Source organism: Hippoglossus stenolepis, chromosome 3, assembly GCF_022539355.2.
Source record: "Hippoglossus stenolepis isolate QCI-W04-F060 chromosome 3, HSTE1.2, whole genome shotgun sequence".
Taxonomy (NCBI): domain Eukaryota; kingdom Metazoa; phylum Chordata; class Actinopteri; order Pleuronectiformes; family Pleuronectidae; genus Hippoglossus; species Hippoglossus stenolepis.
Genome location: NC_061485.1, coordinates 567,843 through 584,898, shown reverse-complemented (window position 1 = coordinate 584,898; position 17,056 = coordinate 567,843). Strand labels below are relative to the sequence as shown.

General features: G+C 44.2%; 2 protein-coding genes across 2 annotated transcripts; both read right to left on the bottom strand.

The window, feature by feature from the left end:
• Positions 1-1,162: 1,162 nt before the first annotated feature.
• On the bottom strand, positions 1,163-6,614 carry zgc:77375 (uncharacterized protein LOC402927 homolog). Its single transcript, XM_047339239.1, has 9 exons — positions 6,357-6,614; positions 5,751-5,942; positions 5,484-5,596; positions 5,085-5,178; positions 4,586-4,619; positions 4,328-4,502; positions 4,054-4,230; positions 1,789-1,966; positions 1,163-1,706 (listed from the first exon to the last, which is right to left on the bottom strand). Exons 1-9 carry the CDS (start codon positions 6,411-6,413, stop codon positions 1,509-1,511), a joined length of 1,218 nt encoding a protein of 405 aa, XP_047195195.1. The 5' UTR covers positions 6,414-6,614; the 3' UTR covers positions 1,163-1,508.
• A 779-nt stretch (positions 6,615-7,393) lies between these two features.
• Positions 7,394-14,164, bottom strand: isy1 (ISY1 splicing factor homolog). Its single transcript, XM_035153324.2, has 11 exons — positions 14,024-14,164; positions 13,251-13,273; positions 13,084-13,135; positions 11,870-11,935; positions 10,609-10,651; positions 9,441-9,553; positions 8,503-8,620; positions 8,301-8,423; positions 7,968-8,080; positions 7,722-7,811; positions 7,394-7,575 (listed from the first exon to the last, which is right to left on the bottom strand). Exons 1-11 carry the CDS (start codon positions 14,024-14,026, stop codon positions 7,468-7,470), a joined length of 852 nt encoding a protein of 283 aa, XP_035009215.1. The 5' UTR covers positions 14,027-14,164; the 3' UTR covers positions 7,394-7,467.
• Positions 14,165-17,056: the final 2,892 nt, after the last annotated feature.

The following is a 17,056-nucleotide window of genomic DNA, read 5'->3' as shown; positions in this document are numbered from 1 at the left end:
TCATATTCGACTGGAAACACCATGTTTTAATCTAAAGTCCTCTGTGATCTGCGGCTTCTCTCTCCACCCGGTCGAGGCAGAGGTCTCCACACCGACTTTGGTTCTCTCTTCCAGTTTAAAGGGTTTTCTCTCTGTCGTCAAAGCTGCTCATTGTGGGAACTGTTGGTTTCTCTATAAATTAAGTTTCAATTATCATGTTATGATCTGGTGCTTATAATTTAACTGAACTGAATAACATTTATTTGTATTCATTAATTGTTGCCATGGATCTTGTGAAGCACGTTGTAACCTTGTTTAGATCAGTGCTATACAAATAGTTATTATCATAAGGGCCGGTGTGGATGAGCTGTGAACAACAACACTGATCTTTCCACAGCAGAGTTTATACGTCATGTCCGGCCTCCTGCTGCTCTACAGGCTCCGCCCCTGCTGCTCTACAGGCTCCGCCCCTGATGCTCTACAGGCTCCGCCCCTCGCCTGGATGTTCCCACATGTTCCTGTTTGAACGAGTTGACCTGACAACCTGCTGCTGCTGCTTCACAAACACCAACTACACAACATGTCCAGAAACAACCTGCTGCTGCTGCTTCACAAACACCAACTACACAACATGTCCAGAAACAACCTGCTGCTGCTGCTTCACAAACACCAACTACACAACATGTCCAGAAACAACCTGCTGCTGCTGCTTCACAAACACCAACTACACAACATGTCCAGAAACAACCTGCTGCTGCTGCTTCACAAACACCAACTACACAACATGTCCAGAAACAACCTGCTGCTGCTGCTTCACAAACACCAACTACACAACATGTCCAGAAACAACCTGCTGCTGCTGCTTCACAAACACCAACTACACAACATGTCCAGAAACAACCTGCTGCTGCTGCTTCACAAACACCAACTACACAACATGTCCAGAAACAACCTGCTGCTGCTGCTTCACAAACACCAACTACACAACATGTCCAGAAACAACCTGCTGCTGCTGCTTCACAAACACCAACTACACAACATGTACACACACTGTTTTTTGAACATTTTCAAGAGATCATGTGTGAGAATTGTTTTTTTTTATGAGGAACATGTTTATGAAATAATTCAGGTTGAGGGTTTTGTCATTAAAAAACAAAATACACCAAAAAAGATTCAAATTAAAAAAATTCGATACGATTTTCTTTGTTTATTCAGTTTGAACATATATCATCTAAAATATTAAAGAATAATTTTTTATTAAATTGGTCAGTAAAATAAAAAGTTGTTCAAATGTTCATTAATAAAATAAAATGACACACACACACTAATTTTACAAGAGTCACATCATCAGAACAGCTGTTAATCTATCAAAGTGGTTAAAGAACTCGTGTGAGTTCAGAGTTCAGACTCTGCTCCATGGACCAGATGTGGATGTGAACTGTCTACAGTATCCTGATAAACAGACAGAGTGAGACCTCTTCAGGTCCTCTGCATCGATCTTGATGGGACAACAGAAGTGAGTCGGTGGGTCAGAGGTCAGGTGTAACAGCAGCCTCCTCCTGCAGCAGCAGATCCACTGCAGCCTCCACATCTTCCACCACATGACTTGGCTCCACCAGGTCTGGCTCCAGGACCAGGTCTCTGTGACCGTGGAACACTGTCTCGGTGATGGTGCTGCTCTGGTTGCTAGGCAACGGGGAGCGAGGGTTATAGACGCCTGTGCACACCTGAAGACAGGCAGAGCAGCTGTGAGGAGTGAAGCTTTTAAATCCTGCAGACTGGTCCATTAAAGGATGAGACACTACGAACCAATAGGGAGCGACACTGAGCAGCAGTGGACACCAGCTCCTCCTCCGAAACCGCCATCGTCACCTGACTCCCTGTTCCCTGGGCAACAAACTTGGTGCTGGTAGTTATGGCAGCATGCTGCTGAGCCAGGTAGCGGTTATACAGGTTAGCACCATAGATGTCCGTCATTAGGTTGTCACTAAGCAACAAGAGGATGGTGGTTTGGTTAACTGAAAGTGTTACACACAGTTTGTCATTGTTCAGTGCAGTTTAGTTACGGTGTTACTCGCAGTTTAGTTACGGTGTTACTCGCAGTTTAGTTACGTGTTACTCGCAGTTTAGTTACGGTGTTACTCGCAGTTTAGTTAAGGTGTTACACGCAGTTTAGTTACGGTGTTATACACAGTTTAGTTACGGTGTTACTCGCAGTTTAGTTACGGTGTTATACGCAGTTTAGTTACGGTGTTACTCGCAGTTTAGTTACGGTGTTACACGCAGTTTAGTTACGGTGTTACACGCAGTTTAGTTACGGTGTTACACGCAGTTTAGTTAAGGTGTTACACGCAGTTTAGTTACGGTGTTACACGCAGTTTAGTTACGGTGTTACACGCAGTTTAGTTACAGTGTTATACGCAGTTTAGTTACGGTGTTACACGCAGTTTAGTTACAGTGTTACACACAGTTTAGTTACGGTGTTACTCGCAGTTTAGTTACGGTGTTACACACGCAGTTTAGTTACGGTGTTACTCGCAGTTTAGTTACGGTGTTACATACGCAGTTTAGTTACAGTGTTACACGCAGTTTAGTTACGGTGTTACACGCAGTTTAGTTACGGTGTTACACGCAGTTTAGTTACAGTGTTACACGCAGTTTAGTTACGGTGTTACTCGCAGTTTAGTTACGGTGTTACTCGCAGTTTAGTTACGGTGTTACTCGCAGTTTAGTTACGGTGTTACTCGCAGTTTAGTTACGGTGTTACTCGCAGTTTAGTTACGGTGTTACTCGCAGTTTAGTTACGGTGTTACACGCAGTTTAGTTACAGTGTTACACACAGTTTAGTTAAGGTGTTACACGCATTTTGGTTACGGTGTTACTCGCAGTTTAGCTACAGTGTTACACACAGTTTAGTTAAGTTGTTACACGCATTTTGGTTACGGTGTTACTCGCAGTTTAGTTACAGTGTTACACACAGTTTAGTTACGTTGTTACTCGCAGTTTAGTTACGGTGTTACACTCAGTTTGAGTACGGTGTTACACGCAGTTTAGTTACAGTGTTACACACAGTTTAGTTACGTTGTTACTCGCAGTTTAGTTACGGTGTTACACGCAGTTTGAGTACGGTGTTACACGCAGTTTAGTTACTCGCAGTTTAGTTACGGTGTTACACGCAGTTTAGTTACGGTGTTACACGCAGTTTGGTTACGGTGTTACACGCAGTTTGGTTACGGTGTTACTCGCAGTTTAGTTACGGTGTTACACGCAGTTTGAGTACGGTGTTACACGCAGTTTGAGTACGGTGTTACACGCAGTTTGGTTACGGTGTTACACGCAGTTTATTCGGTGTTACACGCAGTTTAGTTACGGTGTTACACGCAGTTTAGTTACGGTGTTACACGCAGTTTAGTTACGGTGTTACACGCAGTTTAGTTACGGTGTTACACGCAGTTTAGTTACGGTGTTACACTCAGTTTAGTTACGGTGTTACACTCAGTTTAGTTACGGTGTTACACGCAGTTTAGTTACGGTGTTACACGCAGTTTAGTTACTCGCAGTTTAGTTACGGTGTTAGACGCATTTTGGTTACGGTGTTACTCGCAGTTTAGTTAAGGTGTTAGACGCAGTTTAGTTACGGTGTTACACGCAGTTTAGTTACTCGCAGTTTAGTTACGGTGTTACACGCAGTTTAGTTACGGTGTTACACGCAGTTTGGTTACGGTGTTACACGCAGTTTGGTTACGGTGTTACACGCAGTTTGGTTACGGTGTTACACGCAGTTTGGTTACGGTGTTACACTCAGTTTGGTTACTCGCAGTTTAGTTACGGTGTTACACGCAGTTTAGTTACTCGCAGTTTAGTTACGGTGTTACACGCAGTTTGGTTACGGTGTTACACGCAGTTTGGTTACGGTGTTACACGCAGTTTGGTTACGGTGTTACACACAGTTTGGTTACGGTGTTACACGCAGTTTGGTTACGGTGTTACACGCAGTTTGGTTACGGTGTTACACGCAGTTTGGTTACGGTGTTACACGCAGTTTGGTTACGGTGTTACACACAGTTTGGTTACCCGATGGCATAGACAGTGTTTATCCGCTGGTTGTGGTTCTGCAGCCTCAGCAGATGCTCAGCGTACTGGTACGTGAGCAGACTTGGTTTTCCCAGCAGCGCCTGGTACTGCAGCTCCTGACCTGTCAACTTCCTGTAGATGGACTCCAGACACAGCAGGAACATCCCGTGACCAAAGCTACAGCAACACGGAAGAGTCAAAACTGACATGTGGACCACAGGCCCTTCACATGACATGTTACCTAAACCGATCATTGATTTGTTTTGTTGCTTACCGTGGAGACGGGGCCTCGGCCATCCACATCAGGTCCATGTTACAGGCCAGAACTGGCAGCTGAGTCGACAGGTGTGCGTCGTACTCACAGCCAGGACTCCCATTGGTCAGCAGCACATCAATCAACAGCTGCATGTTGGTCTCCCATCTGATTGGTTCCCCGAACAGTATGATTGCTATGGCAACACAGGAAGTTGTGTTGTTTTATTATGTAGTTGTTGTATAGTTGTTGCGTAATTTCACTGAATGGTTGCGTTACCTTCTATTTTGGGAATCGTCCTCAGAGGAGTCAACTGTAACAGAACAAACTGTTAAATCACATGATTACACATAAAAGTTTGAGCATAAAAATCTTCAAACTCGTCAAACTTAGTTTCTTTCAACACAATCGTGACTAACTTTGTTTTAAACCATTTTTTGTCACAGTCGACCATTGAGGCGACCGCCTGGGATTGTGTTCACTGACAGATACATTTTGTTTTACAGTATCTGACAATCAATGAATTGTAATATGACACCAATATAATCCTTGTGTTTTGTGTTTACTAGATCTATTATAGGTTTTTCAAATAAACTATGTTTTGTTAAGTTGTGAGCGAAAAACTTGTTTTCTGTGCTGAATAAATTAATAATAAAAATGTGTGTACATGCATGTGCAGTACACTTTAGGGTCTCGGGTTAGGGGTTTGAAAACATGGTCACCCTGCGCTAATAGCTAAAGCCTACAGCTAACAGTGCTACACAAGAAAAGTACTCACAGGGAGTTTGGGTCTCCTGTTATGTTCCACCATGTCCAGCAGGGGGTGATGTTCTCTGAGCTGCTCGATGGTCACCACCTTCTGAAAACCCAAACTGACGACGACACGGTCAAGACTTCAAAACTCAAACCAACCAATCAGAGACTCGTAAAGAGTTTCAGGTTCTCATTACGTCACAGGATTTGATTATAAACTCTTCATGAGATGATCAACAACAAGTTAAACGATCAGATTCTTTCTTTCTAGATGTTTGTCGATCTGATGATTATCACAGAGAGTTTCTGTACCACAAGTCACCACTGGCTTACTGGGGGCGCCACATGACATATCTATACAGACATGATTGAAATGCTCAGAGGTCAAAGGTCAGTCAGAGGTCAAGGGTTGACTGAAGGATACGTGTTGGCGATGTCCGCCACTGGCCCTTGTCCCGACACCAGGACACATTTATCATGAAAACTCTTTAACATCTGCAAAGGACTGTGGGAAAGAACCACCTGCTCCGGGACGATCTACAGAGACAGACAGACAGACAGAGAGAGAGAGACACAGAGAGAGAGAGAGAGAGAGAGAGAGAGAGAGTCACATACTGTGTTGGTCCAATCACAGCGCATGAAGACAAATGGACCAATACCTGTCTGTCTGTCATCCACCTGTCTATCTTACCTTGACATCCAGCAGATGAGACAGTTGTTGGGCCTTGTGATGTCTCTGACAACTTCCTGCATTGGTGACAAAAACAACAGGAAACAGGAAGTTCTTGTTTTGGTCCAGAAGCTTCCGGAAAGCTCGTTGAGCAGCCGGGATCACTGAGCCGCCACGGAGCAGAACACCGTCCACGTCAAGGAGGACACCAGCCTGCCGTAGACAGACAGGTGAGACAGAGACAGGTAAACTTTAAAGTTACTGTCACAACTTCTAACAGGTTCAACAACCTGTTTTAAATATGGTTATTCTAAATGTTTTTAATATTTCTTTATGCGCGTTTACATGTGTAATCTTGTTCTTTACGAATAACGTGACAGTTAATTTACATCACTTCTGTCTCAAACTGACCTGAAACCATCTGAAGAACATTTAACTTCATGAGGACAAATACAGACGGGTCCACATAATGTCAGTGAGCAATCAGGTTTATTACCCCATAACACACACACACACACACACACACACACACACACACACACACACACACACACACACACAACACACACACACACACACACACACACACACACACACACACACACACACACACACACACACACTTACCTGTCTACTGGTCGACATGCGTCTGAGCGTCTGCTGCAGGAAACCTCGACACCACATGACGTCTGTCTGTCAGAGCGTCCGTCTGCTGCTCGGTTATACTGACCCAGCTGTGACATCATCAGGGGGAGGGGCAACTGTTATGTCTGACAGAGTAACTTCAAAACAATCAATAATCAATAAATACAATCTGATGTCACATCAGGTAAGAACAACCGAAACACTCGAGGAACAAACTCTACCTGAATCAACACACACACACACACACTCACAATCACTCTCACACACACACAATCTCACTCAAACACACACACACACACACACACAGATTAAATGCGGCTGACAACAGTTTTCTCTCACATGACATCACATGCAGCGTTCAGCCATTAATCAGCCAATCACATGTTGCAGCAGGCTGCCACCAATCAACCAATCAGCTGCCTGATTGAAACCTTATGATGAAACAGAGACTGAAGGACGTGGACGTGCATGTGCACACACACACACACACACACACACACACTTTGTCTACAACATTGTGTCTGTATGTGCGGATGTCAATAAAGGTCATTGAATGTGATAGAAACAGGTTTGATGTCACATTAACATGTGAATAAACATGTTTTTTTACACAGTATAAACTATTTCAATCTTTTTACAAACAAATCCTATATATCCTGTTCCTCGTGCCGTCACATTGTCGTTACCGTGACATTAACATGTGTCTTTATTTGCATTTAAAGACCGACTTCATCACTGACTCCAGCAGGAGGGTCGCTCTGTCCACATATCCCAGAATGTTTCTCAGATGAAACAGTTTTTGTACGAGGTAATGGCGCTGGCATTAACTAACATTAAACATGTTAAAAAAACAAGGGGCATTAAAACGTACTTTTCCAACTGCAGCTCTGTTGCTAGGCAACAGCAATAAAGGCGGGACAAGCTGGCAGATCGCATCCCCGAAGGGGTGTTAACGTCTCGAGACAACTTTTGTCTTTTTGTCGGTTTAATACTGATGTGAACAAACAACAACAACAAACTGGTCTGAAAAAACTTTAATATGAAACAAGATATTTACATCAAATGTAACACAGACAGGTGACAGACAGACAGGTCAGAGTCCCAGCAGAGTTCTGGCCTCTTGACTCTGAGCCTGAAGCGTCTCGCTGGCGTAGCGCTGTAACAACTCCATCTTCTTCCTCCTGACCAGAGCCTCCTCCACCTGAGAAACAGACAGGTCAGAGCAGTGAGACGGGTCCCAGAGACAGGCAGAGCTGTCTCACCTCTGTGTGTGGGCTTGTATTAGCATCCATGTGAGGACATCTCTGCTCCCAAGTGTAGATAAATGAACGTGTGTGTGTGTCTCACCTCTCTCTGTGAGGGAACAGGTACGTGTGCGATGAAGGAGACTCCTCCCTCCTCTCCCTCCTGCTCCTCCCGGCTCTCGTCATCATCGGGCTGCACAGAAACACAAATCAAACACTCACTGACTTCACTCTACTAAATAACTAACTGCTGTGTCGTTCAGGTGACTTCAAGAAACCACATGGTAAACATCAGCGATGTGTCATCAGCTGATTGGCCGAGTGATGAGCAGTTAAAGGGACAGTTAACCTCCTCGTTATGGACGCTGTAGATGTTCTCCTCCTCTTCCTCTTCCAGATGTTTGTCTCCAGACAAACAAGATTCTTTCTCTGTTCTCCACTTCTGCACCGCCTCCAAAACAGCTACACACACACACACACAGACACACAAAATGTCAGGTTGTGCATCTACTCAACATCATTCACAGGTGGATTATATAACTTCACAGCAGCAAGAAATTATCTAACTGTAAAAATAACTCACTGGATTATAAAATAATTTGACTGTTACGATGTTATCTGACTGGATTCATAAAGAATCTGACTAGGTTATGATAAAGTTAAAATAATAAAATAATTTCACCTTGTTTCTCGTACTGTGACTCCAGAGGAAGCAGGACTCCGTCGTCTTCGTCTCTGTACCCATAATACTCTGCGTCGACTTCCTTCATTAGCTCCGCCCTCGTCTTCCTCAGTGCTGGAGCAGCTGGAAGTCACATGATCAGTGAGAACCAATAACCAAAGAGAGCAGTACATGTTCATATGAAGATTTAAAGTTTACGTACGCTCCTTCTCGAACAGTTCTCGGACTCCCGGCAGGTCTCTGGCGGCTCCAAAGTATTTATATCCTCTGTTTCCTGGAACCTCCTTCCCCTCATGATCCAACATCCTGGGACCGACACGCTGAAACAACATCAGCTGATCTTTATTTCACCATCAATTAATGTGCTGGTTATTTCCTCTCTTATGCTGCGTTCAGACCAAATGCGATGCAAATTTGATGACGCCCTTAACGCGCGATTCGTGGCGCAGGATCATTTGCATTTATTCGGATTAATCACGTGAATAAACACAACCAGTGAGTATTTACCTGTTCTCCTCCGGAAGACACAAGGACGACTAGCTGAAGCAACTACAATTACTTCGTTGTACATTGTTTAAACACCAGGGGACGTCAGCGGAAGAGAGGAGAAGTCCTGGAAGAAGCTAACTCCACCGATCCAGAGGAGCACACAGGGACCTTCAGTCTGGAGGACAGCTGTTTCCAGTTCCACCTGAGGCTGAGCGGCGTGATCACCCTCTGGCTTGAGTCGGGGTCAGCACTGATTGGCTGTCACAACGAGTTTTCGCCCAAGTTCAAGTATTTTATAACTTGAGCATTGGACAAGCGTGAATGGTGCGACACGATAGACGCGAATTTCATATGTATTGCGCCACTTGCAGACATCGACTTTGTATGTAATCTCGACGTGTTCAGTGTGAACGCTCCATTAAAGATGATTACGTTTCTAAACGCAGCTGTGGCTCAGGACATTAAGGAGGTGGACTGCAGGGTTGATGCTCCACCCCCGATGGTGAGACCAGCTGTTGGGAGGTGGCTGACTGACAGATGAACTGTCACATGTTTTGTCACAATATACTTTTTACGTCTGCAGACGCAGCTGTCACTGACTTGTCAGTTATCATTATTAATATGATTATTGTGGTAGTTCTTTTTATTTACCGCATAGTCGGGTCCTCCCAGCTCTTTGATCCGAACCTCCCAGTGACCTTTCTCTCTCAACAGCTTATTGATCTCATCGTTCAGATCCCGAATCTTGAACTCCCCTAGACCAGCTGCAGACAGACAGGTGAGAGACAGACAGGTGAGAGACAGACAGGTTTGTCTTCATATCTGCCACAGTTTATTATGAACACCTGCGTCACCAATATTTACAAATCAATAATTATCAGGACATAAAAAACACGCAGAGAACCCCCTTCCCCTGATTTCTAGACTCCTCCCTCTCTTTCCCCTAAACTCGACATTTTTTCTTAAGCCCCTCCCCCTCGCAGGATAGTGACCAAAACAACCAGAGAAAACAACATGGAGAAATTTCAAAACATTTTCACTAACTTAGCCGCGTTACATTACAACCTGTAGGTGGAGCCAGAGTTTGGTTTTATTTAGGGCTTTCAAAATTTACGCATTAACATGGGATGATTAATTTGTGGAATCAACGCATTCAATTTTGTTAACGCACTAACGCATGCGCAGAATGAGCTGCTCCATCGATTCAGAACCAAACACGTGACCGGACGTTTGTCACCTGAATCCTCCCAATAAAACATGAACTGTGAACCTGAAAAAAAGTTGTATTCAACCATCCTGATGGTTTAGGATAAAGGTTCTTTGAGTTGATAAAAAAATTGAAATGTTCTAAATAACATCATCCTTTGTTTGCTCAGAGGCAAAGCAAAGAGACAGCCAAGTTTAATTAAGGTGTGGTATGTTTTAGTTTGATTTTATTTCTCAATCTTAATAACTATCATTTGGACTTGTCATCAATAAAAAAACTAATGTTAAATGTATACATCGCCTTCTGTCATTTATCTTTCTGTTCCCACAACAATATACAGAGAAAAATTGATTTTTTAGGCATTTAAAAATGGTGATTAATCAGATTAATAATTGTAATCGTTTGATAGCCAGACATTACATTGAGCGGACACCTTTATCCAAAGTGACTCACAATAAGTGCATCAACCATGAGGAACAAACCCAGAACAACAATCAAGTCAGTACATTAGCTTCAAAAAGCCAAACTACAAAGTTTCTTATATTTATTATAATTCTATGTATTTATTTAAATTGTATGTATTTTTAATTCATGATGTAGCTTTGAACTCACCGTTCTGAATTTGAGCCACTTTCTTCGAGATTTCACTGATGATCTGAAACACAGACACACATCAATACTGCAGTGTGTAGTGTTACTCTAGTGCAGGGGTCGGCAACCCGCGGCTCCTCAGCCCCTCAGCAGCGGCTCTGTACAGTTTTTAAATCATCATCGTATCAGGCCATCATGAAATACCAGGAGCGGGCGAGTGTGTGTGCGCGCTATCTGGTGGCGCACACACACACACACACACACACAGGCCCGGGGATCCGCCCCCCCGCCCCCACTCACTCAGAGAGACACACACAGTGAGATCAGAGCCGCTCAGTGACTGACCGGCTGCTTCTTAACACTGGAAACAGTGTAAACACCGAGTTTCTCTGGTCTCAGCTGCTCAGAGATCAGCGCTGCAGCTTCTTGATCAGAGCAGAAGCTGCTGTTGGTTTGTACCGAGCTTCCGTTTCTATGTCCGTCAACTAAAATATATCTTTTAAGCTATTAGGCTGCAGCTATAGGTGTTTATTTATTTCAAAGTGGTCTACTTCTTATTTTATACATTTCCCACAAATATGGGGAGGACTCAAATAGTCCTGCATAGTTCTGTGTTTAATTTATTTCAAAGTAGGCCTTCACATGCCAGTGTATTTTCTTCTCCTCTTCATAAGAGTTTCGTGATTTCCTTTGTTGTAACAGGTAAAAATAGCTATAAAATGTCAACAGTTTTCTTTATTGTCGTTCATAAATGCCACAAACTATAGTTTATATTATATCATTTGTATTAAAAACTTCATAAGCTGTGTTATCAAATATGTTTTGCGGCTCCAGACAAATTGTATTTGGTGGAAGACGGGGCAAAATGGCTCTTTTGATAGTAAAGGTTGCCGACCCCTGCTCTTGTGTGTAGTGTTACTGTAGTGTGTAGTGTTACTATAGTGTGTAGTATTACTGTAGTGTGTAGTATTACTGTAGTGTTACTGTAGTGTGTAGTATTACTGCAGTGTGTAGTGTTACTGTAGTGTGTAGTATTACTGCAGTGTGTAGTGTTACTGTAGTGTGTATGTAGTAGTATTACTGTAGTGTGTAGTATTACTGTAGTGTTTCTGTAGTGTGTAGTGTTACTGCAGTGTGTAGTGTTACTGTAGTGTGTAGTATTACTGTAGTGTGTAGTGTTACTGTAGTGTGTAGTATTACTGTAGTGTGTAGTATTACTGTAGTGTGTAGTATTACTGTAGTGTGTAGTATTACTGCAGTGTGTGGTTCAGTGTGTTTGTACCTGTCGTCTCCATTTCTCAGCTTTGGGAAGTTCACTGCACTCTGACGCCAGAAAAGGTCTCCTCTCCTACAGAGAGACAGACAGGTCAGAGAGAGAGACATGCTGGTCAGAGAGAGAGAGACATGCTGGTCAGAGAGAGAGAGGCATGTGGGTCAGAGAGAGACAGACAGGTAAGAGACAGAGAGACAGACGAAGAACACTGGAGAGCATGTGGGTCAGAGAGAGACAGACAGGTAAGAGACAGAGAGAGACAGACGGGTCAGAGAGAGAGAGACATGCTGGTCAGAGAGAGAGAAGCATGTGGGTCAGAGAGAGAGAGACAGGTAAGAGACAGAGAGAGACAGACGGGTCAGAGAGAGAGAGAGACATGCTGGTCAGAGAAAGACAGACAGGTCAGAGACAGAGAGAGACAGACGGGTCAGAGAAGGACAGACGGGTCAGAGAGAGAGAGACATGCTGGTCAGAGAAAGACAGACAGGTCAGAGACAGAGAGAGACAGACGGGTCAGAGAAGGACAGACGGGTCAGAGAGAGACAGACAGGTAAGAGACAGAGAGAGACAGACGGGTCAGAGAGAGAGAGAGACATGCTGGTCAGAGAGAGACAGACAGGTCAGAGACAGAGAGAGACAGACGGGTCAGAGAGGGACAGACGGGTCGGAGAGAGACAGACGAGTCGGAGAGGGACAGACGAGTCGGAGAGGGACAGACGGGTCAGAGAGAGACAGACGGGTCGGAGAGGGACAGACGAGTCGGAGAGGGACAGACGGGTCAGAGGGGACAGACGGGTCAGAGAGGGACAGACGGGTCAGAGAGAGACAGACGGGTAAGAGACAGAGAGAGACAGACGGGTCAGACGAGTCGGAGAGGGACAGACGGGTCGGAGAGGGACAGACGGGTCAGAGAGAGACAGACAGGTAAGAGACAGAGAGAGACAGCGGGTCAGACGAGTCGGAGAGGGACAGACGGGTCGGAGAGGGACAGACGGGTCGGAGAGGGACAGACGAAGTGGAGAGGGACAGACGGGTCAGAGGGGACAGACGGGTCAGAGAGGGACAGACGGGTCAGAGAGAGACAGACGGGTCAGAGAGGGACAGACGGGTCAGAGGGGACAGACGGGTCAGAGAGAGACAGACGGGTAGAGAGGGACAGACGGGTCAGAGGGGACAGACGGGTCAGAGAGGGACAGACGGGTCAGAGGGGACAGACGGGTCACCTTGACTTTGCCCTCCTCCAGCTGAGCCTGTCTGAACCGGGCCAGAGCCGTCCTGAGAGACAGAGACAGATTAAATATTAAAGATCTGAGTCTGAAAGTCTTCGATTAGAATTCATCTGTGTTTTTTCTCAGTCGTCATTTTGACGGATGATGATGTCATCACTCACATGGCCTTCTCAGCGTTTCTTGCCTGGAGACAGAGACACAGTGAAATCAACCAATCAGTGAAACTCAAGGTAAACAATTCATTCATAAAATCACAGGAACATTCACATGACAACAAACCAGTGAGTGAACCAATCAGAACAGCGTGTTTATAAACTGAGAAGAATCTGTTGCCATGGAGAAGTCACGGTTTGACAGAACATGAAGCGTTTAAACTAAATCAGTGAAACAGCAGCTAACAGCCAACAGGCTAGCAGCTAAAAAGCTAACAGGCTAGCATCTATGAGGCTAACAGTTAACAGGCTATCAGCTAAGAGGCTAGCAGCTAAGAGAATCGCAGTTAACAGGCTAGCCGCTAACAGGCTACCAGCTAAGAGGCTAGCAGTTAACAGGCTAGCAGCTAAGAGGCTAGCAGTTAACAGGCTAGCAGCTAAGAGGCTAGCAGCCAAGAGGCTAGCAGTTAACAGGCTAGCAGCTAAGAGGCTAGCAGCTAAGAGGCTAGCAGCTAACAGGCTAGCAGCTAACAGGCTAGCAGCTAAGAGGCTAGCAGTTAACAGGCTAGCCGCTAACAGGCTACCAGCTAAGAGGCTAGCAGTTAACAGGCTAGCCGCTAACAGGCTACCAGCTAAGAGGCTAGCAGTTAACAGGCTAGCAGCTAAGAGGCTAGCAGTTAACAGGCTAGCAGCTAAGAGGCTAGGAGTTAACAGGCTAGCAGCTAAGAGGCTAGCCGCTAACAGGCTAGCCGCTAGCAGGCTAGTCTCGTGATGTTTCTCACCATCTTCTTCTCTTTGGTTTTTTATCAGAATCAGAAAAATCTCCCGCTTCAAACGATCCACACGCGCACACACTGACAGGAAGTCCACCAGCGTCTTCTTCTCCTGTATCCGATGCACTGATGGCGGCTCTGCTGCCTCCTGCTGGAGGAGTAAAATAACACATCCTGAAGTTTAAAATAAAACATGTTCACGTTTTTATAAAAATCTTCGTTTGTGCGATGACGTCAGGATGAGCACAACATCCGGCTTAATGATAAAATGTTTGTAAAAATCACTTTTAATGAGGACATTTTAGTTTCTGTATCTACCAATAGTAACACAACATGTTTTAGAGACAAATACGTCACATCCACACAAACTTCATGAAACCCCTCCAGGAGGCGGCAGGAGATGAAATCTGTCCTTTTTGTTTATATGTTTGTTTTTCTATGTTCTATAATTGTCTCACTCTCTTTATCATGTGAAACATTTGTTTTAAATACCAAAATAAAAGTGGTCAAAAACAAGAAAGATAAAAGATTTAGTTCTCATCTTGTTTTCTAGTGAAACACCTCAGAACTCTGGACTGAGAAACTAAATAAGTGTTTTACTGTCTTTCATTTGACAGAAATTAAGTGAAGACAAATTACGAAATTAATTAATACAAATTATGAATTTGATCACAATCACAATTATCAAAAATAAGAAATACAAGTAAATAATTAAAAACAAAATATTAAAATTTTGCATATTGACACCTTTTAAGTGGACGGAGGTAAAAGCTGCCGACAGATGACATCAGAGGATCAAAACAGACACAGGGTGCGTTTGGAAAGTCTAAATAACTCCCATGTTTCCTCTCCTAAAGGAGATAAGTTAGGAAGCAGTGAAGCTCCTTTCCTTTCATAAAGGATGGTTCAGTGTCTCCTCTCCTAAAGGAGATAAGTTAGGAAGCAGTAAAGCTCCTTTCCTTTCATAAAGGATGGTTCAGTGTCTCCTCTCCTAAAGGAGGTAAGTTAGGAAGCAGTGAAGCTCCTTTCCTTTCATAAAGGATGGTTCAGTGTCTCCTCTCCTAAAGGAGGTAAGTTAGGAAGCAGTGAAGCTCCTTTCCTTTCATAAAGGATGGTTCAGTGTCTCCTCTCCTAAAGGAGATAAGTTAGGAAGCAGTGAAGCTCCTTTCTTCTAAAGGATGGTTCAGTGTCTCCTCTCCTAAAGGAGGTAAGTTAGGAAGCAGTGAAGCTCCTTTCCTTTCATAAAGGATGGTTCAGTGTCTCCTCTCCTAAAGGAGATAAGTTAGGAAGCAGTAAAGCTCCTTTCCTTTCATAAAGGATGGTTCAGTGTCTCCTCTCCTAAAGGAGGTAAGTTAGGAAGCAGTGAAGCTCCTTTCCTTTCAGAAAGGATGGTCCCGTGTTTCCTCTCCTAAAGGAGATAAGTTAGGAAGCAGTGAAGCTCCTTTCCTTTCATAAAGGATGGTCCCGTGTTTCCTCTCCTAAAGGAGGTAAGTTAAGGAAGCAGTGAAGCTCCTTTCCTTTCATAAAGGATGGTTCAGTGTCTCCTCTCCTAAAGGAGATAAGTTAGGAAGCAGTGAAGCTCCTTTCTTCATAAAGGATGGTCCGTGTTTCCTCTCCTAAAGGAGATAAGTTAGGAAGCAGTGAAGCTCCTTTCCTTTCATAAAGGATGGTCAGTGTTTCCTCTCCTAAAGGAGATAAGTTAGGAAGCAGTGAAGCTCCTTTCCTTTCATAAAGGATGGTTCAGTGTCTCCTCTCCTAAAGGAGGTAAGTTAGGAAGCAGTGAAGCTCCTTTCCTTTCAGAAAGGATGGTCCCGTGTTTCCTCTCCTAAAGGAGATAAGTTAGGAAGCAGTGAAGCTCCTTTCCTTTCATAAAGGATGGTCCCGTGTTTCCTCTCCTAAAGGAGGTAAGTTAGGAAGCAGTGAAGCTCCTTTCCTTTCATAAAGGATGGTTCAGTGTCTCCTCTCCTAAAGGAGATAAGTTAGGAAGCAGTGAAGCTCCTTTCCTTTCATAAAGGATGGTCCCGTGTTTCCTCTCCTAAAGGAGATAAGTTAGGAAGCAGTGAAGCTCCTTTCCTTTCATAAAGGATGGTCCCGTGTTTCCTCTCCTAAAGGAGATAAGTTAGGAAGCAGTGAAGCTCCTTTCCTTTCATAAAGGATGGTTCAGTGTCTCCTCTCCTAAAGGAGATAAGTTAGGAAGCAGTGAAGCTCCTTTCCTTTCAGAAAGGATGGTTCCTCTCCTAAAGGAGATAAGTTAGGAAGCAGTGAAGCTCCTTTCCTTTCAGAAAGGATGGTCCCGTGTTTCCTCTCCTAAAGGAGATAAGTTAGGAAGCAGTGAAGCTCCTTTCCTTTCATAAAGGATGGTCCCGTGTTTCCTCTCCTAAAGGAGGTAAGTTAGAAGCAGTGAAGCTCCTTTCCTTTCATAAAGGATGGTTCAGTGTCTCCTCTCCTAAAGGAGATAAGTTAGGAAGCAGTGAAGCTCCTTTCCTTTCATAAAGGATGGTTCAGTGTCTCCTCTCCTAAAGGAGATAAGTTAGGAAGCAGTGAAGCTCCTTTCCTTTCAGAAAGGATGGTTCAGTGTCTCCTCTCCTAAAGGAGATAAGTTAGGAAGCAGTGAAGCTCCTTTCCTTTCAGAAAGGATGGTCCAGTGTCTCCTCTCCTAAAGGAGATAAGTTAGGAAGCAGTGAAGCTCCTTTCCTTTCATAAAGGATGGTCCCGTGTTTCCTCTCCTAAAGGAGATAAGTTAGGAAGCAGTGAAGCTCCTTTCCTTTCATAAAGGATGGTTCAGTGTCTCCTCTCCTAAAGGAGATAAGTTAGGAAGCAGTGAAGCTCCTTTCCTTTCATAAAGGATGGTTCAGTGTTTCCTCTCCTAAAGGAGATAAGTTAGGAAGCAGTGAAGCTCCTTTCCTTTCATAAAGGACGGTTCAGTGTCTCCTCTCCTAAAGGAGATCAGTTAGGAAGCAGTGAAGCTCCTTTCCCTTCATAAAGGACGGTTCAGTGTCTCCTCTCCTAAAGGAGATAAGTTAGGAAGCAGTGAAGCTCCTT